The 26,978-nt window shown below is 36.8% G+C and overlaps 1 protein-coding gene across 1 annotated transcript in view; it reads right to left on the bottom strand.

Moving 5' to 3' along the window:
- Positions 1-26,978, bottom strand: part of SCAMP1 (secretory carrier membrane protein 1) — a 115,327-nt gene that overhangs the window by 60,366 nt on the left and 27,983 nt on the right. Inside the window, 1 exon segment of the mRNA NM_001134112.1 lies at positions 23,310-23,387. Within this exon segment, the coding sequence (NP_001127584.1) occupies positions 23,310-23,387 (78 nt within the window).

Genomic DNA, 26,978 nt, shown 5'->3' with positions numbered 1-26,978 from the left:
CCTGAGCTCAGGAGTTCGAGACCACCCTGGGCAACATGGTGAAACCTCGTCTCTACTAAAATACAAAAAATTAGACAGGCATGATGGTGTGCGCCTGTAGTCCCAGCTACTGGGGAGGCTGAGGCATGAGAATCACTTGAGCCTGGGAGGCAGAGGTTGCAGTGAGCCTAGATTATGCCACTGCACTCCAACTTGGGCTACAGAGTGAGAGTCCATCTCAAAAAAAAAAAAAAAAAAAGAAAAAAGGCAAGAACTAAAAACAGGTCAAACCATTTTGAAGAAAAACAAAGTAGGAAGACCTATGATATCAAGGCTTATTATAGAACCATAGTAATTAAGAGTGTAATACAGATACAAGGACAGAGAAATGTACCAATAAACAAAACAGACACAGAAACAAACCCACACAAATGCAGAAACTTGATATCTAACAGAGGTGTCACTACAAAACAGTGAAGAAACAATGTGTTAATCAATAAACGGTGCCTGGATAACTGGTTACTCATATAGGAAAAAAAAAACAAGAGTTCTTACTTCACATCATATACAAAAATGAATTCGAGGTAAATTAATGATCTAAAACTGAAAAAGCAAAACTTAAACACTTTCAGGGAAAAAAACATGTGAATATTTTATGAATATTTCTTGAGCTTCTAGAATGTGAACTCTAGAAATACTGTGTATTTTGTTCATGACCTATCCCAAGTACCCAAAATAGTCCCTGAAACAGTAGATGCTCAGTAAGTATCTGTCAAATTAAGAACGGAAAACACACACACCACATAAAATTGAAGAATTTAATTACATTGAAATTTACAAAATGTAAAAAGTCAAATCATGGACTAGGAAAAGATAGTTGTAATGCATATAACAGAAAATTGCTACCCAGAATATATAAAGAATTGTTACAAATCCATGAAAATACAAACTAATCAAAAAACTAGCAAAAGATCTGAACAAGCAATAGAAAGAGGTCAATAAACATGTGAAAAGAGGTGTAACAGCACTAGTAATCAAGAAGTGCAAAAACAATCATATATCATTTCAAAACCATGAGATAGAAAAACAAACTCTGACAATACCAAAATTGGGATTTACACAATATACACAATGGTGGTACATATGAAAATTAAAGCATTGATCAAGATAGCATTTCAAGTCAATGGAAATACAAAGGGTTGTCAGTAAATGCTGTTGGGAGAATTATTTAAATTGGGGGAGGAAAAACAAAATCCCTGTATCTCAACAGAATTCCAAATGGATTAAAAATTGAATGTTTAAAAAAAAAAAAAACACGACAAAAAACAACTATAAAGACACTAAAATACACTGTATAGACTATACGGCATTATCTGCTCTTGGCGTGAAGAAAAGTCATTCTAAACATTCAGAAAAGATGAGGGGAAAAAAATCATAATGAAAAGGTAACATATTTGACCACATAAAAATTTAGAAATTTGATGATATGAAGCATTCATAATCAAGATTAGATGGCAAAATCTAAATAATAAGCAACATATACAACAATTAGTTAATACATTTCACTAGGTACAAATCAATACAAAATTATCAGATAAACAAGTTACTGAAAAAAACTGCATTTTAAAAAACTCTGAACAGGCAGCTTATAAAATACAAAAGAAAAATAAACATACAAAAAATTTCAACCTCATTAGTAATCAAAGAAATGAACATTTTACCTAATTATTTTTAAAATGATTATCACAGGATTACTACATTTTGAGAAAGATGTGGTAAAATAGACATTCTCACACACTGAAAAGTGGGATTATACACTAGTACATGTAGCAATCCTGGAGCACAATTTGGCATTATGTTTCAAGAGCCATAGAAGTATTTATACCCTATGTACTATGAATATCTGGTCTTTAAAAATATCCTATGGAAATAATCCAAGATATTTGCAAATGTATGTATGCCAAGAATGCTCACTACAGCTTTATTTACAAAAGCAAAACCCCAAATGTCCAACACAACAGAGGAAATAGTTAAACTGATACAGCTATAGGAAAGTATATAATACAGCTATTTAAAAGTTCTAAAAGATGAGGAAGCTTGGACAAATAAGTGATTTTAAAAGTTATGAAACAAAGCTGTATATACAATATGACACGAACTTCCTATTTTAAAATAAGATGAAAATATATCAAAATGTTAATAGGGATTATTTCTGGGCAGTGGGATTAAGAGCATTTTCTTGTATTTTTAAAATCTCCATTATAATCTTTTGTCACTAAAATAATCACAAATTCTCTTTTCCAAATGCTTGTTCCCCCATACCCAGTATCTCTTATTAATGGGCAGAAAAACTAAGGCTAATCAATCCTAACTTCTCCAATTAGAAAAGTATGGTCCTTTAAATGTAAAACCCAAAACTATAAAAACTGTAGAAGAAAACCTAGGCAATACCATTCAGGGTATAGGCACGGGCAAAGATTTCATGACAAAAACTACAAAAGCAATTGCAACAAAAGCAAAAATTTACAAATGAGATCTAATTAAACTAAAGAGCTTCTGCACAGCAAAACAAACAATCAGCAGAGTGAACAGACAACCTACAAAATGGGAGAAAATTTTTGCAATCTATCCATCTGACGAAAGTCTAATAACCAGAGTCTATTAAGGAACTTAAACTAATTTACAAGAAAAAAATGCCATTAAAAAGCAGGCAAAAGACATGAACAGACACTTGTCAAAAGAAGACATTCATGGGGCCAACGTATGAAAAAAAGCTCAACATCACTGATCATTACAAAAATGCAAATCAAAACCACAATGAGATACCGTCTCACACCAGTCAGAATGGTAACTATTAAAAAGTCAGAAAACAACAGATGCTGGCGAAGTTATGGAGAAAAAGTAACGCTTTTATACTGTTGGTGGGAGTGTAAATTAGTTCAACCACTGTGGAAGACAGTGTGGTGGTTCCTCAAAGATCTAGAGGCAGAAATACGATTTGACCCAGCAATCCCATTACTGTGTATATACCCAAAGGAATATAAACCATTCTACTACAAAGACACATGCACATCTATGTTTACTGTGGCACTATTCACAACAGCAAAGACATGGAATCAACCTAAATGCCCATCAATCATAGACTAGATAAAGAAAATGTGGTACATATACACCATGGAATACCATGCAGCCATAAAAAGGAATGCGATCATGTCCTTAGCAGGGATATGGATGAAGCTGGAAGCCAGCATCCTCAGCAAACTAATGCAGGAACAGAAAACCAAACAGCATGTTCCCACTCATAAGTGGGAACTGAACATTGAGAACACATGGACACATGGTGGGGAACAACACACATTGGGGCCTGTCGGGAGATGGGGATGGGGATTGGGGGTGGGCAAAGGGAGAGCATTAGGAAGAATAGTTAGTGAATGCTGGGTTTAATACTTAGGTGATGGGTTGATCTGTGCAACAAACCACCATGGCACATGTTTGCCTATGTAACAAACCTGCACATCCTGCACATGTACCCCAGAACTTAAAAAGTTGAAAAAAAAAAAAAAAAAGAAAGAAAAGAGAAAGAGTTGCTGGCATCTTAAGTGAGATATAATTCTCACATATATTGTCCCAAGTTCACATGGCATTTAGAATTGCTACCTTGATCAGTAATAAAGATCTTCCCCCAGCAAAAAACCAAAAGCATCGCCCCAAAGTCCTGTCTTCTTGGTGTAATAAGCAGCAACAATAAAACAATGACCGAATACTAATAAAATGTCTGGCAAAGTTAGCCTGGCAGCAGCGTATTTCAGGAAAAACACAGAAGAAATTACCCAAGAATGCACCCAGCTGAAACCCTGCTATAAATGCTGTATTACTTTAAATAACCAAGGAAGTATTGAGTACAATAAACTAGTAGATAAGGATGAAGGTAGGGTTAGAGCTAGTAATGCGATATATTTAAGGCCATAGTTGCTTGTGGTATAGCAATGATGAGAAATGTTGGAGAGCCACAGATCTCTAATAGCACTGATATAAATCTAATAGCTATTATCCTGATAATTTCTTCACATTTGTAGATGTTAAAGACCCAGTATTTTCTTCAGCCACAACATACTGGATTAGCCAACTCAAGCCAAGTAGAATTCTGGAGGATGACCTCTTTTCATCACTACTAAATACCTATTGTGATGATGGTTCCTAGTTCATTTCCAACTTTTCACTCTGGCACAGATGAGCGTGTATGCGTGTGTGTGTGTGTGTATCTATATGTGTCTCTGTCTCTATCTATATGTATATATAAATATAAAACAAGCCACTCAAGACTTTCACTTCTTAAAACATAGCAGATCACCCATATGTAGAGATCCCCTTCTAGTACATAATACCTAAAATACTAGACCACATTTTATTTAAATAATATTGTAAATACACAACTAACGCGACAAGAAATCCTGGGAGGCAAGAAAGCAGGAACTACTAAATCCAAAGAAAGAGCAGCCTTGATACCAAACCATTCACCAAATTACTAGTGATCCATCTGCACTAGTAAACTAGAGACAGAGCTTTGGAGATGGTACAAGGATGGTAAGGGATTGACAAGATCCCTGCATAAAGCCAGGAGTCTCTAAAAAATGAAAGTTTCAGTGGATGAGTAAGAAAAAAGCAGTTTCACAGAAGAAAAATAAATGATGGGAATACCTCCATGTCTTGTCCTTAACTCTGGATGTAGAAGGGAGAAAAAAGGGAAATCTTCCCTGAGAATTCCCAGTCATAAACCTACCAATGGCCAGGCATGGTGGCTCACATGTGTAATCTCAGCACTTTGGGAGGCTGAGGTGGAAGGATCACTCAAGGCCAGGAGATTGAGACCAGCCTGGGCAATATAGTGAGACCTCAGCTCTACACTAAAATTTAAAAATTTACCAAGCGTGGTGGCACATGCCTGGAGTCCCAGTTACTTAGGAGGCTGAGGCAGAAGGATAGCTTGAGCCCAGGAGGCAGAGGTTGTAATGAGCCAAGATCACGCCACTACACTCCAGCCTAGGCAACAGAGTAAGATCCTGTCTCCAAAAAAAAAACAAAACAAAACAAAAAACAAAAACCTACCAATTTGCAGATCTCAGGTCAGAATTCCACTACCCACACAGACAAGACAATCCAACCTCCAATTTTGATTGAAAAGGATCTCAGGCTGGTAGCGGCCTCAGGCATTTGGCAAAAGTAGAGGAACAAACATTAAAACCAGGTGACATGGGTTTGGCTGTGTCCCCACCCAAATCTCATCTTGAATTGTTGCTCCCATAATTCCCACATGTCATGGGAGGAGCCTGGTGGGAGGTAACTGAATCATGGGGGTGGGCCTTTCCTATGCTGTTCTCATGACAGTGAATAAATCTCATGATATCTGATGGTTTTATAAAGGGGAGTTCCCCTACACATGCTCTCTTGCCTGCCACCAGGTAACACGCGCCTTTGCTTGTCCTTCACCTCCCACCCTGATTGTGAGGCCTCCTCAGCCATGTGGAACTGCAAGTCCATTAAACCTCTTTTTCTTTATAAAAAAAAGAAAGGGTATGTCTTTATTAGCAGCATGAGAGCTGACTAATACACCAGGCTTCAAGAAATTAACACAGATAAAGTTCCAAGTAACTTTGGCTTATGATTTAAATGTATGAGGAAACAAGCCACAAGGGTCCACAGAAATAGCAAATTACAAAATAAGACCTGAATATATTTGAATTATCAGATACAAAACAGGTGTGTTTAATAAAGAAATAAGAGGGTAATAAAAGTTTGACTAACAAGAGACTATCAGAATTGGCCAGCTTCTTAAATGATATATATGGAAATTCTAGAAATGAAAACTATAATAATGATTTTTAAATTATAAATTTAATAGACAAGTTGAACAGCAAACTACACAAAGATGAAATAATGAAGGAATGGAAGTGAATCTAATGACACAGCACAGAGATCCAAAAAATGTAAATATGAGAAATTATAAGACATGATGATTGAGAAGGTCTAACATACAACTAAGAGGTCCAGAGGGAAAAAAAAAAACAGGATAAGGGAGAGTCAATGTTTAAACAGAATATGAAGACACTAATTCTCAGATTCAAAACTCTAAAACACAAGCCGAATTTAAAAAATAATAACACTCAGATACATCAAAATAAAAGAGCAAACCTTAAAAACTGCAAGAAAAAAAAAGGATAATTCCCACACAAAGGAAGGTCACCTATAAACCACCGTGTATCCTTTCACCTAAGATCCTAAGACTGAGCTAGCTTCTCAACAGCAACAATGCAAGCTCAAGTATAATGTGCTAAATGGCTGAGAGAAAATAACTGATAATGTAGAACTCTAAATCCAGTCAGATTAGCTGTTTGAGAACCAAGATGAAATAATAACAATAAATACTGAAAAAATTACTACCAATAGACCCTCACTAAGAGAACTTCTACTTTAGGAATAACAACAACAACAAAATGACAGGAGAAGAAAAATTTGAGATGCAAAAAGGAAGACCCCTCTATCTCACTGGGCACTCCATAGTATATCACCTTCATTTTACGTGGACCAAAACTCCAAATACAGAAGGAAAGCCAGCCTATTGGCAGGGAAAAAGAAAACACTCTACTGCAACCAAATGTACTAAAGTAAGCTCCTCTCCTGACAAACCTAGAACTGTGTTTGCCATTACTTTGGCTGTACCTGGGAAAAACTTGAAGTACTGAGAAAAGCAGAGTGTGCAGAGTTGGAGACAAAGAACAAAACTGGAACAGACCGGGAAGAGAATGACAGAACTGACCCCGGAGGCAGAATCAAAAACAAAGTCTGGCAGAGCAAGGCTGTATATCCTCATCCCATGGATGGATGAAATTTAACAAACTAGGATAGACTACATGCTTAAATATCTCTTAGAAAAATAAGGGGTTATAATTATTTTATATTTTAACACAAATTACCTTACTACATTTGCCTCTTTGGTTTGGCTAGGACCAACAGATAAAAATTATAGAAAAATATATTGGCTCAAGAGAATTAAGAACATTATAATAATCATGATTATACAATAGTGGATGGACTGCTCTATAATATAGTAAGCTCTCTGCACTGGAAATTCCAAGGGTGATTCATTTTAAATAAATGACTACCCAAGGTCTCTTCAAGGCACAGGAAGTTCATGAGTTGTCTTCGTCACGCATAAGCAAATATATTTTCTCCTTCTAGGTTTTCTTCCATATTCTAAACACCTATTCCAGAAATTTCTTCTTGCTTTCTCCAGCTCTTTCTCTTTCATCTCTAAACCAAAAAACATCCTAAGTGTATGCAGGGTCTGAAAGAATGTTACTTAATTTATATTCATGGACGTCCCGCATCAGAAACCCCAGGTACTTACTGAAAATGCAAACTCTGGGCCCTTCTATGAACCTATTGATTCAGAACCTCAGGGATTAGGAGAAAGAATTTGTACTTTTAACAAACTACCATTTTTAACAAACTCCCCATGGTGATTCTTAGACACCTTAAAATTTGAGAACTCCCCTCTAAGGCAACAAAGTTTACAGCTTCTATAAAACACTGTTTTATTTCTTTCACTTAAACTGCCAAAAGGATCCCAAAACTTTCTGCAGCTTTCACTCACTTTAACAGCCTCTGATTCAGCAGAGAAGAAATGACTGTGGCTATGCTTAACACAGATTCCCTTGTTATTAAGAATGCTGAAAGTTAGACATACTAATCTCAGAATCAGGACAAACAGACATAATTTTATTAAATTTTATTAAAATAAGGTTTTTGAAGATTAGGATAATTGTCTGGGGAAGGACATGTGTAATAGGAAAGAAGAAATATACCAGTATGGGAGTTTCCAAATAGATAAAGGAACATAAAAGAACAAATGTGACCATACCCATTCATTCATACATTCATCAAACATTCATTGGTCAACTACAATGGGCCACAAACATATACAGGAATTGGGATACATTAACGAACAAAATAGGCAAACACCCCTACTCCCATAAAGCTACATTCCAGCAACAGAAGATAAACAATACACATATTGAACAAATACATTCTAGAGCATCTTAAAAGTCAATCATTTTACCGCACAACAACAAAAAGACCAGAGTGAAGAGGTCACGAGTACAGGCTGACAGAGTAAGTTTACAAAGGTGACTGGGGAAGTCAATATTTAAACAAAGACTTCAAGGAGGTGAGAAAGTAAGCCTTGCAGATTATCTATCTGGGGGGAAGACCATTTTAAGCAGAGGTGACAACCAATGCAAAGTCAGGAGAATGCACGGAATATGTGAGGAATCAGTGTGCTAGACAGGAATACACAGGGAGAGGGTGCGACAAGATGAAGAACAAAGAATATTAGGGATCAGATTAAAGGCTATTTTAAAGACTCATGGTTTTTACTCTGAAAAAAATTAAAGCAAGTAAAGGGGACTTTCAGTTTCCAGTTTCATGTATAAGGAGTTTAGAATTTACCACTCCACCCTAACAACAAGTGAAAAGATGAACAAACTAAAAAATCAGTAATTCATTCTGGATCGTTAAGAGATGTGAGGACACAGGGCAAACTGCTGCCCCATGACTGGAGAAATAGGTCAATACAAGGAGTAACAACTTGCCAGAGCAAAAGCTCTCTAGCAGAAACCACTGCGAGAACCATTACTGGTGTAGAAAAACCTTAATTGTAATTAAGAAATTGTTGGAGGCTCAGCATAGACAACACCGAGAGTTAAAATCTACAGGGGAACCCATTCATGTGGTGAGTCCCCTTGCACTTTTGTTTTATCTCCAGGATCTCAACCATAGTACATGGAGAAAAAAATCCCCTCCTTCTTCTAACAAGTGGAGTGGGGAAGAACCATTTTTGAAAAACACCAGAGCACTCTGTTCTTAACAAGGCCTCCCCTCAGGAGAAACTATTTAACCAGTGCCTAACCTGTTGGGGCTTATCAGAGCCTAACTCACCTGGGGGAAGGGAAATACCCAACTGCAGCCAACTCTAGCCATTCTGTCTCACCTAAGAAAGAAGAAAACAACTTCGAAACATTTGTGAAGTCCATAGACTCAATAAAAGACTGAGACCTAATCACACGACTATAGAGCGCTTCTGAACACCTTACCACCACACAACTAAAGACCTAATTACAGCAATTCCTTTTACCCAGTACATCATGTCAGACTAGCAAAAAAAAAAAAAAAAAAAAAAAAAACCTGTAAGGCTGGGCACAGTGGCTCACACCTATAATCCTGGCACTTTGGGAGGCTGAGGCAAAAGGACTGTTTGAGCCCTGGCATTTGAGACCAGCCTGGGCAATATAGTGAGACCCCATCTCTAAAAAAATAAAAAAATTAGCCTTGGTAGCACATGCCTGTAGTCCCATCCACCTGGGAGGTCAAGGCTGCAGTGAAATATTAAATATTTTTAAATATATATAAGTTCTGTAGAGAGAATGAGAATAATATAGGTCAGAAACTTGGATCCACATAAAGAAAGCATGAAAGAAAGCATGAGCATACAAGAAATAGATGAAGTTTAAAACCTTTTTTTTTTTTGAGACAGGGTCTCACTCTGTCACTCAGGTTGGAGTGCAGTAGCATGATCATAGCAAATTGTAGCCTCAAACTCCTGAGCTCAAGCAATCCTTCTGCCTCCTGAGTGAGTAGCTAGGACAACAGGCATGCCCACCATGCCTAATTTTTTTTTTTTTTTTTTTTTTTTTTTTTTGAGACAGAGTCTCACTCTGTCCCCTAGGCACGATCTTGGCTCACTGCAGCCTCCGCCTCCTGGGTTCAAACAATTCTCCTGCCTCAGCCTCCCAAGTAGCTGAGACTACAGACGCATGCCACCACACCCAGCTAATTTTGTATTTTTGGTAGAGACAGGGTTTCACCATGTTGGCCAGGCTGGTCTCAAACTCCTGACCTCAAGTGACTCGCCTGCCTCAGCCTCCCAAAAAACGCTGGGATTAAAGGCATGAGCCACTGCACCAGGCCAATGCCTGGCTAATTTTTGTTTTTTGTTTTGTTTTGTAGAGACAGGATCTCAAGGGGTCTCACTACACTGCCTAGGCTGGTTTTGAATCCCTGGCCTCAGGCAATCCTCCCACCTTGGCCTCCCAAAGCTGATTACATGCATGAGACACCACGTCTTATTTTTCTTATTCTCAAATGGTCTAACAGAAAACAGTTGGTTCAAAATAATAACAGCAACAATGTATTCAATTATGGGTTCTTCTGCAAATATCTTGTGTGCGCATATATATACATATATATGTTTATATATGCTTATATATCAGCGAAATGAATGACAGCAATGATACAAAGATGGGAGGGAAGAATCATATTCTTATTATAAGGTACTCACACTACCTGTGAAACAGTATAGTTATTTGTATGTAGGTTCGGATTTGTTATAAATGTATATTGCAAACTCTAGAGCAACCACTAACTGATATGCTAAGAAAGGAGATAAATTATAATCATATAAAATGTTCTATTAAACTCACCAAGAGGGCTGGGCACAATGGCTCACGCCTGTAATCCCAGCACTTTGGGAGGCCGAGGCAGGCAGATCACTTGAGGCCAGGAGTTTGAGACCAGCATGGCCAACATGGTGAAACCCTGCCTCTACGAAAAATACAAAAATTAGCCAGGTGTGATGGCAGGTGCCTGTAATCGCAGCTACTCAGAAGGCTGAAACAGGAGAATTGCTTGAACCTGGAAGGCGGAGGTTGCAGTGAGCTGAGATCAGGAGATTGAGCCACTGCACTCCAGCCTGGGTGACAGAGTGAAACAGTCTCAAAATAAAAGAAAACAAACCACGAAGAGTAGAAGACAAAAAGAACAAGGGCAACAGACAGAAAACAGCAATCAATATGATATATATTAATCCAACTAAATCAATAATCACTTTGAACATCAACGGTCTCAAGGCACTAATTAAAAGATTATGAGATGATCAAAAAACAAGACCCAACTATATGTTGTCTATAAGAAACCCACTTTAAATATAAATAAACATATAGATGAGAAGTAAACAGAAAAATATACCATGCTAACACTAATAAAAAATTTCAGAAAAAGCAGACTCAAAGCAAAGAAAGTTATTAGAGATAAAGAAGGGCATTAAATAATGATACATAGGTCAATTCTCCAAGACATAGCATTCCTTAATGTATATGCACCTAATGACAGAGCATCAAACTACAAGAGGCAAAAACTAATGGAACTGCAAGGAGAAATAGATGAAACTACTATTATAGTTGTAGACTCCAACACCCCTCAAATCAGAAATGGACCGATCTAGCAGGCAAGAAATCATTAAGAACATAGCTGAATTCAACAATACCATCCATTGATTGGCTATAATTAACACCTATCAACCACTTCATCCAACAGCAGAAACACATTCTTCTCAAGTTCACATGGAACACTCACCAAGACAGAAGACATTCTGTAACATAAAACACACCTTAACAAATTAAAAAAAAACAGAAATACAGTATTTACTCTCAAACAAGGGAATTAAATGAGAAATCAATAACAAGAAGAAAACTGAAACATCCCAAAATATGTGAAGATTAAAAAAGATACTTCTAAATAACACAAGTCAAAGAAGAAATCTCAAGAGAAACTTTAAAGTATTTTGAGCTAAGTGAAAAAAAAAATGTACATCTTATCAAAATTTGTGGGATGTAGTGAAAGCAGGGCTTAGAGGAAAATGTATAGCATTAAGTGCATATATTAGATAAGAAAGATCTAAAATCCATACTCCAAGTTTCCATGTTAGGAAATTAGAAAAAGAAGAGCAAATTAAATCCAAAATAAGCAGAAGAAAAGAAATAAGAGCACAAATCAATGAAATTAAAAACAGAAAATCAATAGAAAAAAATCAACAAAACGAAAACCTGGCTTTTTCAAAAGATCGATAAAATCAATAAGCCTCTAGCCAGGCTCCCTAAGGAGGAACAAAAGAGAGGACACAAATTACTAATATCAGAAATGAAGGAAGAGACATCCACTAAGGTCCCATAGACATTAAAATGATAACCAAGACATACTATAAATAACTCTATGCCCACAAATCTGATAACCTACAAGAAATGGACCAATGCCTCGGAAAATGCAATTTGTGAAAACTCACAGAAGAAGAAATGGGCTACCTAAACAGGCCTATATTTATTAAAGATATTGCCTCAGTAAGTAATAACCTTCCAAAACAGAAAGTAACAGGCCCAGATGGATCCACTGGTGAATTCTACCAATCATTTAAGGTAGAAATTTTACTAATTCCATACAGTCTCAATTGGAGGAAAGAAGCAAAAGAAAGACTTCCTAACTCATCCTATGAGACCAGAAATACCCTCATATCAAACCAAAGACACTACAAAAAAACTATAGATCAATATTCTCTGATGAACATGGACGCAAAAATCTCCAAAAAAAATCAGCAAATTGAATCCAACCATATATGAAACGAATCACATACAAAACCAAGTGGGATTTTCTCCAGGTATCCTAGGCTGGTTCAACAATCGAAATTCAATTAATGTAATTCATTACATCGACAGGCTAAAAAAGAAAAATCATATGACCATATCAGTAGATACAGAAAAAGTATTTCACAAAATCCAACACACATTCATAACAAAACCATTCAGCAAACTAGGAATAGAGGGGAACTTCCTCAATTTGATAAAGAACACCTACAAAAAGCCCAATGCTAACATCAACTTATTGGTGAGAAACTAGAAGCTTTCCAGCTAAGATAAGGAACAAGGCAAGGATGTCCCCTCTCACCACTCCTTTTCAACATTGTACTAGAAGTCCTAACTAATGTAATAAGACCCAAAAAAAAAGGTATGAAGATTAAGAAGGAAGAAATAAGACTGTCTTCGTTCACAGATAACAAGATCATCTATATGGAAAATTCAATGGTACTGACAAAAACCTCCTAGAACTAATAAATGATTATACTAAGGTTGCACAACACAAAATTAATATACAAAAGTCAATCACTTTCATATGTAACAGCAATGAACAAGTCGAATTTCAAATTAAACCCATACCATTTATATCAACATCTCCCAAAGTAAAACAGGCATAAATAAATCTAATGAAATATGTATACATTCTATATGTGAAAAACTACAAAACTGATGAAAGAAATCAAAGAAGAATAAAAGATATTCCATGATCATGGATAAGAAGACTCAACACTGTTAAGATGTCAGGTTTTCCCAACTTGATCTACAGATTCAACGCAATCCCAATCAAAATCCCAGCAAGTTATTTTGTGGATATTGACAAACTAATGTTGAAGTTTATATGGAAAGGCAAAAAACCCAAAACAGTCAACACAATATTGAAAAAGAAGAATAAAGTTGGAAGACTGACACTACTAGAGTTCACTTACTATAAAGTAACAGTAATCCAGACAGTATAGTATTGACGAAAGATCAGAAAACCAGACCAACAGGACAGAATGGAGAGCCCAAAAATAGACCCACATAACTACAGTCAACTGATCTTTGACAACTGAGCAAAGGCAGTACAATGGAACAGTCTTTTCAACAAATGGTGCTAGAGCAAAATTAATTCAAAATGGATCACAGAAGCCAAGCATATGCCTATAGTCCCAGCTACTAGGGAGGCCAAGGCAGAAGAATTCCTAGAGCTTAAGAGTTCAAGACCACCTGAGCAACATAGCAAAACTCGTCACTGAAATAAACAAACAAATAAATAAATAAGTATTTAAAAATAGATCATAGGCCTAAATATAAAATGCAAAACAATAAAACTCCTCGAAGACAACACAGGAGAAAACTTAATTGACCTTGGGTATGGTGATGACTTTTTAGATAGAACAACAATGGCACGATCCCTGAAAGAAATAATTGAAAAGCTGGACTTCCTTAAAATTAATGCTCTGCAAAAGACAATGTCAAGAGAATGAGAACAGAAACCACAGACTGGGAGAAAATATTTTCATCTGATAAAGAACTGTTATCCAAAAGATACAAGAAGCCTTAAAATTCAACAATAACAAACCCATTAAGAAATGGACAGAAGACCTTAACAGAAACTTCATAAAAGAAGATATAAAGATGGCAAGTGAGCACATAAAAAGGTGCTCCACATCATATGTCATCAGGGAAATGCAAACTAAAACAATGACACCACTACACACCAATTAAGATGGCCAAAATCCAAAACACTGATAACACCAAATGTTGGAAAGGATGTAGAGCAACAGAAACTCTCATTCATTGCTGGTTGGAATGCAAAATAGTACAGACTTTGAAAGATAGTTTGGCAGTTTCTTACAAAACTAAACATACTGTTACCATATGGTCCAGTCAGTCTATTCCTTGGTATTTATCCAAAGGAACTGAAAATTCACATCCCTACAAAAAAACCCACATACAGTTATTTATAGCAGCTTTATTCATCACTGCCAAAATTTGGTAGTAATTAAGATGTCCTTGAGTTTGTGGATGGCTAAATAAGCTGTGGTACATCCAGACAATAGTATGTTATTCAGCACTAAAATGAAATGAGCTAATAAGCCATGAAAAGACATAGAGGAACCTTATTATGCATACTACTAAGTGAAAAAAGCCCATCTGAAAGACTACATTATGTATGATTCCAACTATATGACACTGTGGAAAAGGCAAAACTATGGAGATAGTAAAAAGATCAGTGGTTGCCAAGGTCTGGGAAGAGGCAAAGAGATGAATAAGTACAGCAGAGGATTTTTAAGGCAATGAAACTATTCTGTATGATGTTATAATAATGGATATAGGTCATTACACATTTGTCCAAACCCACAGAATGTACAACATCAAGAATGAACGCTGGGGCCAGGCGCGGTGGCTCACGCCTGTAATCCCAACACTTTGGGAGGTTGAGGCAGGGGGATCACCTGAAGCTAGGAGTTTGAGACCAGCCTGGCCAACATGGTGAAACCCTGACTCTACTAAAAATACAAAAAAGTAGGTGGGTGTGGTGGCGCAAACCTGTAATCCCAGCTACTCAGGAGGCTGAGGCAGGAGAATCACTTGAACCCAGGAGGTGGAGGTTGCAGAGAGCCAAGATCGTACTCCAGCCTGGGCAACAGAGCAAGACTCAGTCTCAAAAAAAAAAAAAAAAAGAGTGAACCTTGGGCCAGGAACAGTGACTTATGCCTGTAATCCTAGCATTTTGGGAGGCCAAGGTGGGAAGATTGCCTGAGCCCAGGAGTTTGAGGTTACAGTAAGCTACATTCGTGCCACTGCACTGAAGCCTGGGCAACAAAGTGAGACCCTGTCTCAAAAAAAAAGAAGTGAACCCTAAGATAAACTATAGACTTTGGGTGATTATGGTGTGTCAATATAGATTCACCAATTGTTTGATAATGGTGAAGGCATAATGTTTTCAAGGTTCAACTATGTTGTAGTAACTACTTCATTTATTTTTATGCTAGGTTTTATTTATCCATTCATCAGTTGATAGGAACATAGGCTATTTCCAATTTTTGGCTGCATTTGTGTACTGGTTTTGATGTGGACATATGTTTTCACTTCTCTTGGGTATATACCTAAGACTGGAATTACACGGTCATATGGTAACTCCACGTTTAACAAATGCCTAGAGCTAGCAAACTGTTTTCCAAAGCAGCTGCACCATTTTACATTCCCATCAGCAGTGTGTGAAGGTTCCAATTCTCCACCTCCTTGTCAATACTCGCTATTGCCTGACTCTTTGATTATAGACATCCTAATGGATGTGAAGTGGTATCCTCCTTGTGGTTTTCATTTGCATCTTGACAGCTAACAATGTTGAACATTTTTTCACCTGCTTGTTGGCCATTTATCTTCTTAGGAGAAATATCTGAGTCCATGTGGACTCACCACTCCCGGTTAATTTGTGTATTTTTGGTAGAGATGGGGTTTTGCCATGTTGGTCAGGCTGGTCTTGAACTCCTGACCTCAAATGATCCATCCACCTCAGCTTCCCAAGGTGCTGGGATTACAAACATGAGCCACCACACCCAGCCTGGTTGTCTTTTTAATATTGAACTGTAATAATTTAATATATATTCTGGATACAAGTCTTTTATCAAATATGTGATCTGCAAACATTTTCCCATTCTGTGAGATGTCTTTTCATTCTCTTGATAGTGCTCTTGGACAAAAAGTTTTAAATTTTGATGTCCAAATTGCCTGTTTTCTCTTTTGTTGTTTGTATTTTTAGTGTCATATCTAAGAAACCACAGCCTAACTGAAGGTCATGAAGATTTACTCCTATGTCTTCTTCTAAGAGTTGTATAGTTTTAGTGCTTACCTTTAGGTATATGATCGAGTTAATTTTTATGTATGGGATGAGGTAGGAGTCCAACTTCATTCTACTGTATGTGGACATCCAGTTATTCCAGCACCATCTACTGAAAAGATTATTCTTTCCCATTGGATTATCCTGACACTCTTGTCAAAAATCAGTTGATCATAAATGTAAGTGCTTATTTCTGGGTTGTCAGTTCTATTCCACTGATTTGCATGTCTATGCCAGTACCATACTGTCTTGATTACTGTAACTCTGTAACAAAACTTTATCTTAACCTCCTTTCCCTTTCCAGCCCCCATTTCTCTCATCCTCTTCCCTAAAAAAAACTCTCTGCTCTCCACCACTGCAAAAATCCTACAAAGAGTTGTCTATTTGCATTTTTCCCAGTTCTTTCTTCTTAAAGATACTTTAGTAAGGCATTTGCTCCTAACACTCAACCAAAACTACACTATTCAAGATAGCTAATGACTTCTACATTGTTAAATTCAATGATAAATTTTCTGTCTTAATTTTATTTGCTCTATCATCAGCATTGATAGTTGATCACTATCTCATTATTGAAACACTTTCTTCACTTGGCTTTCAGAACACTAAGTTGTTTCTTCTCAGTCTCCTTTGTTTATTTCTTTTCTCCTCCTGCCCTTCCACCTCCAATATTCGAGTGCACCAGGAGTTTAGGTCTTGCTTCTCTGCTATACATGTTCACTCAATTGATGATTAAATCCAGTCTTACACTTTTAAATACCATCTAAGGGCCAATGATTCCCACATGTATATCTTCCAGCCCAGACCTCTCTGATGAACACCAGATTCATACAATCAACTGCTTACTAAACATGTCTACCTGGATGTCTTGGAAATTGCAAATCCAACATGTCAAAAGCTGAACTGAACCTGGTCAGTTTTTGGTTTCCTGCTTCACTAACTTTTTAACTTTATTTTTCTAATGCAGTTTTAGGTTCACAGCAAAATGGAAAGGAAGGTACAGAGATTTTCCATACATCCCCGTCTCAACACATGCACAGCCTTCCCCATTATCAATATCTCCCACCAGAGTGGACATTTGTAACAACTTATGAACCTTCACTGACACATCATCATCACCCAAATCCACAGTTTACATTAGGGTTCATTCTTGATGTTGTACATTCTATGGGTTTGGACAAATGTATAATGACATGTATCCATCATTATAGTATCATATAGAGTAGTTTTGTTACTCTAAAAATCCTCTATGTGTCAAGGGTAGGGAGGGATAGGTATTCTGGGGGTTCTACTTTGACCCTTTTAAATGGGGATAAAGAGACAGATGGAAACACACTTAGTCCTAATATACCATATCTTATTCCCAGTGTGGCAGGTAGACTCTAAAGTGTACCCTAAGGATTCTTACCTCTTGATGTTCACATCTTTGTAATAATGCCCTTCCCTTGAGTGCATACAGGACCTGTGACATGCTTCTAACCAAGAGAATACGGTAAAAACGATGGAATGTCACTCCTTTGATTACGTTACATTATATAAACTCCCTCTTCACAGACTGGAGTAAGAGTCTCTGAAGGCTTGCCAAAATAGGTGGCCATGTTGGAGAGGCCCAGGGGGCAAGAAACTATATAGCCTCTGGAGGCTGTGGACAGCATCTACAACCAGTGGTTGGCCTCCAGCTGATAGCCAGCAAAAAGCTAGGACCCTCAGTCATACGACCACCAGGATATAAATTCTGCCAGCAATCTATATAAGCCTGGAAGCAGATTCCCCAATTAAACCTCTAGATGAGAATGCAGCCAAGACAACACCTTGACCACAGCCTTGTAAGACCCTGAGCAAAGGACCCAGTAAGTAATGCTGTATCTGAACTCCTGAGCCACAGCTAAGTTTATGGTAATTTGTTACACAGCAACAGAAAATGAATATATCCAGTGTGAAGTATTCATCTGGATCCACTGAAGGGGATAAACATACCTAGAGAAGCCAAGCCTTATGATCACCCACAGTCTCTCTTGACTCTATACAATGGGGAGACGGTCTCAATAGGGTCGGGGGTTCATGAGTTAATTAGACTTTGGCTAGAGCAAACGGCACATTAGAAGATAAGAGTAAAAAGACAGTCCGGAGAAAATAAACTGGTACTCTGTACTTTCTGCTCAATTGTTCTGAAAGCCTAAAAAAACAGTCTACGAAAAAAATTAAAATAAAAACAAAAAGTCTGAAGTCAAACCGTGGATGGTCTCACATGCCAAACTACTGAGTAGGTAATGCATAATCATTTCTAAGGAAGGTAGATGACCTAATCTGACCTCTGCTTTAGGAAAATAAGTTCAGTCACAGTATAAAAAGCGATTTGAAGAGAAAGGCTGGAAGTAGATAACTAGATAGGTCATTCTATTATTTCACATGAGTGCCTGAATTAGGACAGGTAAGAAAGAATGAAAAGACAGGTAATATCTCCAGCAGGTATAAGTGACAGGATGTGGCAACTGATTAGATGTAGGAAAAGAAGCTGTTAGCGCCAAAGACAACTCGGGTATTTCTAGCCAACGATACTAGGATGTAAGTCAACAGTATCATTAAATGAGACTGGAAACAAAGAGGTTCCAGAAGGGACAGATAATGAGCTCCAAGAATACAAAACAGTGAGAAGCAGAAGGCAAAGAGAAAGAAAAAAGAAGTGCACAGTGAGAGAAAATAAAGACAGGTGTTAAACTATACAGAATGCTTTTGCAGTATTAAAGATGAGTAAACTACCATGTACAATTATATCCAGTCAGTCCCTGCAGCTAGATGCTTTAGTCCTAATTTTCAAGAGATACTAATACTAAATTATTTAACTCAGCTAGGCATGGTGGTTGATGCCTGTAATCCATTTTGGTAGGACAACACAGGAGGATCTCTTGAGTCCAGGAGTTTGAGACCAGCCTGGGCAACAAAGCAAGAACCTGTGTCTATAAAAAAATAAAATTATTTAACTCAACATTTTCCTCCCTGCTTTCATTGTAATATGAAAAAAAAAAAAAAAAAAAGATTTTTGAAGAGGTTATATGGTTTGCCTAAAGTTACCAACTGCTTAGTGACAGGGCCTAGGTTAAAATGCAGGTCCTCCTTAGACTCAGTCTACTTCATGTCCTGAATTATGTTAGAGGCAGTACTTCCTTACATAAACCAATTATCCATGTCCCTTTATGGTCAGAGATGACCACCTGGGCATATCCCCTCACATTGTCAGTACCTGGAATTTTCTCTTGTGGTTCTTCTCTCTGCTCTATGTGACAGAAATCATATATGGCATCAACTAGCAAAACAGAAAAAGAACCAGGCAGACAATCCCTAACGAAAAGAAACATGACAGTAAACTAGGCCCCAAGAAATGTCTCTAAGGATTTGTCAGCAGTGCTGCACTTCTCCCACACACAGGTGTCCCTATCCCTTACCTTCAATACCCACCAAAAGAAATTCTGTCTAAAGCCACAAATGCCCTCACCAGTGACCAAAACTAGTGAGAATCAAGCAGCAATCGGCATTTTCAACTGTTACTTAATTGAAAAGAAAAACATTCCCCATAAATATACATCAATTCTTAAGGATAATTTCTCTATTTATGCATTAGATTTTAGAGGGCAGGCCAGAAAACCTACCTACCATGCACAACATAATTTCAGTAGAAAAATGCATTTTGAATTCAAACAAAAAAAATTCTTTCATAACTCAAGACTATCTTCCATTTTTATAGTACATCTCAATTCAGACTAGCCACATTTAAGTGCCCAACAGGCTTTCACGACACTGTCAATAAAATGACTTAGTCTATATTATAAAGTGTCTTGTTACAACTCCTTTCTCTGAATGTGTAAAATGGTGAATATATAAGTTATAAAATTATTCAGGCCAAGCACTGTAGCTCATACCTAAAATCCCAGCACTCTGGGTGGCCAAGGCAGGAGGATCACTTGAGGCCAGGAGTTTGAGACCAGCCTGGGCAACTTACCAAGACCTCTTCTCCACAAAAAATAATTAGCCACATGTGGTAGAGTATGCCTGTAGTCCTAGCTACTTGAAAAGCTGAGGCAGGAGGATCGCTTGAGCTCAGGAGTTTGGGGCTGCAATGAGCAACGATTGTGCCACTGCACTTCAGCCTGGGCAACAAAGTGAGACCCTATCTCTAAATATATATATGTAATAATTACTCAAAATTTCCATACTGTAGCCTTCCTTAAATAACTCAAGGTTTCCATTCAAACAGAAAACTTAAGTACAAAAGAAAACAATTTTAATAAAAAAGAAGAACAGGGCAGGAACTTTCTAAATCTTAGCAAGATTACACACTCAGGCATTCTGCTAGAAGATCTTCCTTCTTGACCTCAAGTAGCTCATCATATCCTAATATAACAATCAAGAAGCTTCAGTTTCACAAACACTGTCCTATGATAAAAATACGAATACCACCAATTAACTAAAACAGGATCAAGGTCTAATGCTAATGTACCACTTAAATCAATTATCTAACTACACCTAATCTCTTTGGAAAATAATCACAGCCACAAAAATGGACAAATTTCTGAAATCACATTATATAATAAAGGAATATTTAATATTTAAACTGTGTTTTCCATCATGTTAACAGTGCAGAGGAAAATGCACCCAATTATCATAAGAATTTTCCTGGTTCTGACACCATATCACTGTTCATCAAATCTAAGGGAAGTGTTTCATTGTAAATTGGCTTCTAATTATTGCCTAGCTCCTTGCTCAAGACTATTCACTTTCAGAAAATCTTTTTGTAACTATAAAGTCTCAACATTTAGAATCATGATTTATATTTTGTTTTATTTGTTCCGGATATATCTTCTTTGTGTCTGTGTAATTTTTAATTACACCAATTAGGTGAGAAATCTTTCAAAGATCAGGACTATTTTTTCTATTTCTTAAGCAACTATCTCCAAAGACAGCACTAGCAAAATGAAAAAGGCAAAAACTTTACAGATAACACATGAGTTAATAAGCCAGTTCTGCCACTTACTTGCTAGCTGACCTGTGTCTCAGATTCTTTACTAGTAAAACAGAAATTTAAAACATCAATTTTGAATGTTATGAGAATTCAATAAGATAATACAGGCAAAGCACATGGCACAAAGTAGACAGCTTGATGAAGAATACTACAACTGATAAGAGTAATCTAAAGCTGCTACTATATAAAAATGCTAAACATATTTCTTGCTAGTAAAGTTTTGCAAACATTTATATAAAAATCTCTTTTCATTCTTTATCGACAAACTTTAAAAATGGTCTTGTTCCCATCTCCACCTCCTAGAAATCAAGTTAAAAGAACTACATATAGTGGAATATAATTTGCCAGCTCTTCTTTTTTTCCCTTCAACAACTACTACCAAATTGCACTCTCACATATTCACAGCACTAACTCATTATAAGGTTGAATCATATGAAACCACCATTTTTATATATCAAAACTGGTCAGCTTATTGGCCATTTCACATGTTTTAACCTGTAATTTACATGCTCGAAGAGCACTTTAGTGATCCCAACCTGGAATTAATTTGCTACATATAAGCAAAGGCTGTTAAATGAGGGCTTTAAAATAAAGAGAAATTTAAAAGTTCATTCTTATTTTAATGCTTTTACTTTTGGACTGTTTTTACCAACAATACTATTGACACCAAATGTGTGGGGTTTTTTCCCCCCACACCAACCAATTCCCCAACTCTTTGGACGCCATCTAGATGTCCTACAATTCAGTTCAATTCTGATACTACCCACCTGGACTATCACAGATCCCACAGGTTAAGGGCTCATTTCAGACACCAGTCACAAATCTCAAGTCACCAGTCAGAAGTCACAGATTGCTGCCCATACTGACTAACTTTCTATAAACTGGGGGTTTCCATGACCCTCTCCTCGGATTTGATAATTTTCTAGAAGGGCTCTCAGAACTCAAGGAAACAGTTTACTTACTATTAGCAGCTTATTAAAGGACACAACTCAGGAACAGCCAAATAGAAGAGATGCACAGGGCAAGGTAACAAAGTATTGGAGGGTGACCCAAATATAGGAGATGAAATTATTTGCCACAGAAATTCAGGAGATATTCTCAACAGAATCTACCTCAACAGTTTTCAAATCCAGGTCACAAAAAAATCATCAAAAGAACTTTAAAAAAAAAATTGCCCTAACTCTAAGAGATGAGGGCCATAAGGGGTAGTGTAATAAAGTCCCCTAGATGCTTCTAATATACACTAGAGTAGCAAAAAACTGTTTTATGAGGATTTTTTTCATACTTGTACATTTTATAAATCAAGACTAAATTTTGAGGCCAGGCGCCATGGCTCACATCTGTAGTTGCAGCACTTTGGGAGGCTGAGGTGGAAGGATGGCTTGAGACCAGGAGTTCAAGACCAGCCTGGGGAACATAGAAGACACTGTCTCTACAATAAATAAATTTTTAAAAGAAAAAAATAACTAAATTTTGAGGGGAAAAATATGCTTTCCTAGCCTGGGTAAAGTTCCAGAGGTTCTACTCTGCCAGAACAGAAGGCTAGTACTAGTCAGAATAATCTAATTCAAATGACAATCATACAAACATTCATGGTACAGTTCTACACAGTTTCCACGTAAAAAAAATCACCCCACATTATCAGGCAGACAACATGTATACCAAGAAATATTTCTCTAATTCCTAGTATTTCAAGTAATGTAGAAAAGTTTACATTTTAGAAAGATTATTGTGACTTAATCTGTAAAACATAAAAGAAAATTTGAAGTATTTCACTAGGATCATCATGGTAATCTTCAATTACTACTAATATTTCTACATATTAAAAAAATCCAAGTTTGCTGAATACTAAATAAAACATTAACAATTTGTTTTATTTAAGTGTAACCAATCCACTAAAAAAGAAACCATAGTTAAAACAGAATTCCTACTGAATTTCAATTTAAACATTTAAAAGCAAGAATAATCTTACTGTTCTAGAATCCGAGAATGGATTATACTCGTCAAGTCCTGGTGGAACATTTCTTGTCACTTGTGTAACTGATGGATCCTAGAATAAAATTCAAAGGAGAAAAAAAAGATTACTTATCCTTTAAAAAATAATTTTGATATTTACATACCATTTGCTTTATCTATACTTGTGGTCACCCAGCAAGGCTAACAGAGGAAAATAAAAGAAGACTCTCAGATTTACTGTCTCATTTCAACAATGGTGAAATTTAAACCCATACAACCTTCACATTCTCAAAGGAAAACAAAAACAGAGTTAGATTCAAATCAGCTGCAAGCTATTACATCAAGATAAAAAGTACGCCACCTCTTAATACCTGTGTGGAACTGACTACACAAAAGCATCTCGGGTAGACCCACCATCATTTCCTTTGGCCTCCCCTTTTTATAACAGCTTCAGTTTTTCCCACTGAAGATTTCATACTGCATTACAAATCAATGTCATACAGCCAACATCTAGAGCATTCAATATTAAATACCTCTTGTTTTATTCTACTCCAATATCTCTACTGTAGTTTATTTCACCACATGATTGTAGACTGTCTTCCCTTTTCCAAGTATAATACATGATCACACCATTCCAATTTTTCAAATCTGTTAATATTAGGCTTTCATGAAAATAACCAAATCACACAGTGAGAGGGAAAATGGCAGATAGGAGGCAATACTAACTTGCAGCTCCCACTTAATGGACAGAGCAGCACGTGGAGACCTACATCGTGAACCTCTTGCTCCAAAAACTATGCAGGAACATACCAGGAAATCCGAGAGAATCCACAGACCCTTTGAAGAAGGTGGGTTGCTGCTGCAGGTTCCTGGGACAGCCGAGGAACTCCGAAGACATAGGACATAATCTCTTGGGAGCTCTATGGTCCTGCCACTGCCTGATCCTCCTCCTACTACTGCAGCTAATGTGCTCTTGAAAGTGCCACCTCCTGGCTGGAGGCCAACCAACACAAAACCAGCGTACTTAAAAATATCCACTTCATTCTGCTGCTACCTCCAAGAGAACAGGTGTTGGTATCCATGGCTGACAGAGCTGAAGATGGATCACATCACAGGACTCTTTGCAGACAGTCCCCAGTACCATCCCAGAGCCCAGTAGCTCCACTGGGTGGCTAGATCCAGAAGAGAAATAACAATCACTGTACTTCAGCTCTCAGGAAGCCCCATCCCTACAGGAAAGGGAGGAGCACCACATCAAGGGAGCACCCCGTGGGACAAAAGAAACTGAACAGCAGCCCTTGAGTTCCAGATCTTCCCTCTGATATAGTCTACCCAAATGAGAAGAAACAAAAAAAACAATTCCAGTAATATGACAAAACAAGGTTAACACCCCAAAAAGATCACACTAGCTCACCAGCAATGGATCCAAACCAAGACAAAACCTCTAAACTGCCAGAAAAAAACGCCTATCAAGGAGGCACCAGAGAAAGGTAAAGGCCAACTTAAAGAAATTAAAAAAAAAAAAAAAAAAAGATACAGGATATGAATGTAAAAATTTTCAGTGAAATAGCATAAATAAAAAACAATCGCAACTTCTGGAAACCAAGGACACACTTAGAGAAATGAAAAATGTACTGGAAAGTCTCAAAAATAAAATTGAACTAGTAGAAGAAAGAACTTCAGAGCTCTTTAAAGACAAGGCTTTCGAATTAACCCAATCCAACAAAGACAAAGAAAAAAGAGTTTTAAAAAATGAAAAAAGCCTCCAACAAGTTTGGGATTATGTTTAACAACCAAACCTAAGAATAATTGTTCTTGAGGAAGAAGAGAAATCTAAAAGTTTGGAAAACATATTTGAAAGAATAATTGAGGAAAACTTCCCCGGCCTTGCTAGAGATCTAGACATCTAAATACAAGAATCTCAAAAAACATCTGGGAAATTCATCATAAAAAGATCATCACCTAGGCACATAGCCATCAGGTTATCTAAAGTCAAGACAAAGGAAAGAATTAAAGAGCTGTGAGGCAAAAGCATCAGGTAACCTATAAAGAAAAATCTATCAGATTAACAGCAGATTTCAGCAGAAATCCAACAAGCTAGAAGAGCTGAGGTCCTAACTTTAACCTCCTTAAACAAAACAATTATCAGCCAAGAATTCTGTATACAGCAAAACTAAGCTTTATAATTGAAGGATACATACTTTTTTCAGACAAAGAAATGCTGAGAGAATTTGCCACTACAAAGCCAGCACTACAAGAACTATGAAAACGAGCTCTAAATATTGAAACAAATCCTCAAAATACACCAAAATGGAATCTCCTTAAAGCATAAATCTCACAGGCCCTATAAAACAATACAATGAAAAAAAAAAGAAACAGGTATTCAGGCAACAAATAGCACAATGAATAGAACAGTACCTCACATCTCAATAATAACATTGATTGTAAATGGCTTAAATGCTCCACTTAAAGGATACAGAATGGCAGAATGGATAAGAATTTACCAAGTATCTGCTGTCTTCAAGAGACTCACCTGACACATAAGTACTCACATAAACTTAAGGTAAAGGCCTAGAAAAAGATATTCCATGCAAATGGACACCAAAAGCAAGCAAGAGTAATTATTTTTATATCAGACAAAACAAACTTTAAAGCAACACAAAGAGGGACATCATACGATGATAAAAGGAATAGTCCAACAGGAAAATATCAAAATCCTAAATATATATGCACCTAACACTGGAGGTCCCAAATTTATAAAACAAGTACTACTAGACCTAAGAAATGAGATGGACAGCAACACAATAATAGTGGGGGACTTCAGTACTCTACTGACAGCACTATACAGGTCACCAAGACAAAAAGTCAACAAAGAAACAATGGACTTAAACTATACCCTAGGACAACTGGACTTAACAAATATTTACAGAATATTCTACCCAACAACTGCAGAACATACAAGCATACATTCTCTTTATCAGCACATGGAACATTCCCCAAGACAGACCACATCATAGGGACAAAACAAGTCTCAACAAATATAAGGAAATCAAAATTACATCAAGTACTCTTTCAGACCACAGTAGAATAAAATTGGAAATCAACTCCAAAAGGAACCCTCAAAACCATAAAAAATACATGGAAATTAAATAACCTGATCCTGAATGATGACTGGGTCAACATTAACATCAAGATGGAAATTAAAAAATTATTTGAACTGAACAATAATAGTGACACAACCTATGAAAACTGCTGGGAAACAGCAAAAGTGGTGCTAAAAGGAAAGTTCACAGTATTAAATGTTTATATCAAAAAGTCTGAAACAGCACAAACAGACAATCTAAGGTCATACCTCAAGGAACGAGAGAAACAAGAACAAACCAAACCCAAACCCAGAAGAAGAAAAGAAGCAACCAAGATCAGAGCAGAACTAAATGGAATAGAAACAAACAAATACAAAAGATAAAAGAAACAAAAAGCTGGTTCTTTGAAATGAGAAATAAAACTGATAGACCATTAGCAATATTAACCAAGAAAAAAAGAGAGAAGATCCAAATAAGCATAATTAGAAATGAAACAAGAGACATTACAACCAATACCACAGAAATACAAAGATCATTCAAGGCTACTACAAACACCATTACACAAATAAACTAGAAAACCTAGAGGAGACAGAAAAATTCCT

This window comes from Pongo abelii, chromosome 4 (assembly GCF_028885655.2).
Source record: "Pongo abelii isolate AG06213 chromosome 4, NHGRI_mPonAbe1-v2.0_pri, whole genome shotgun sequence".
NCBI lineage: Eukaryota > Metazoa > Chordata > Mammalia > Primates > Hominidae > Pongo > Pongo abelii.
The sequence above is the reverse complement of the archived record's forward strand: the minus strand, read 5'-3'. Positions and strand labels throughout refer to the sequence as shown.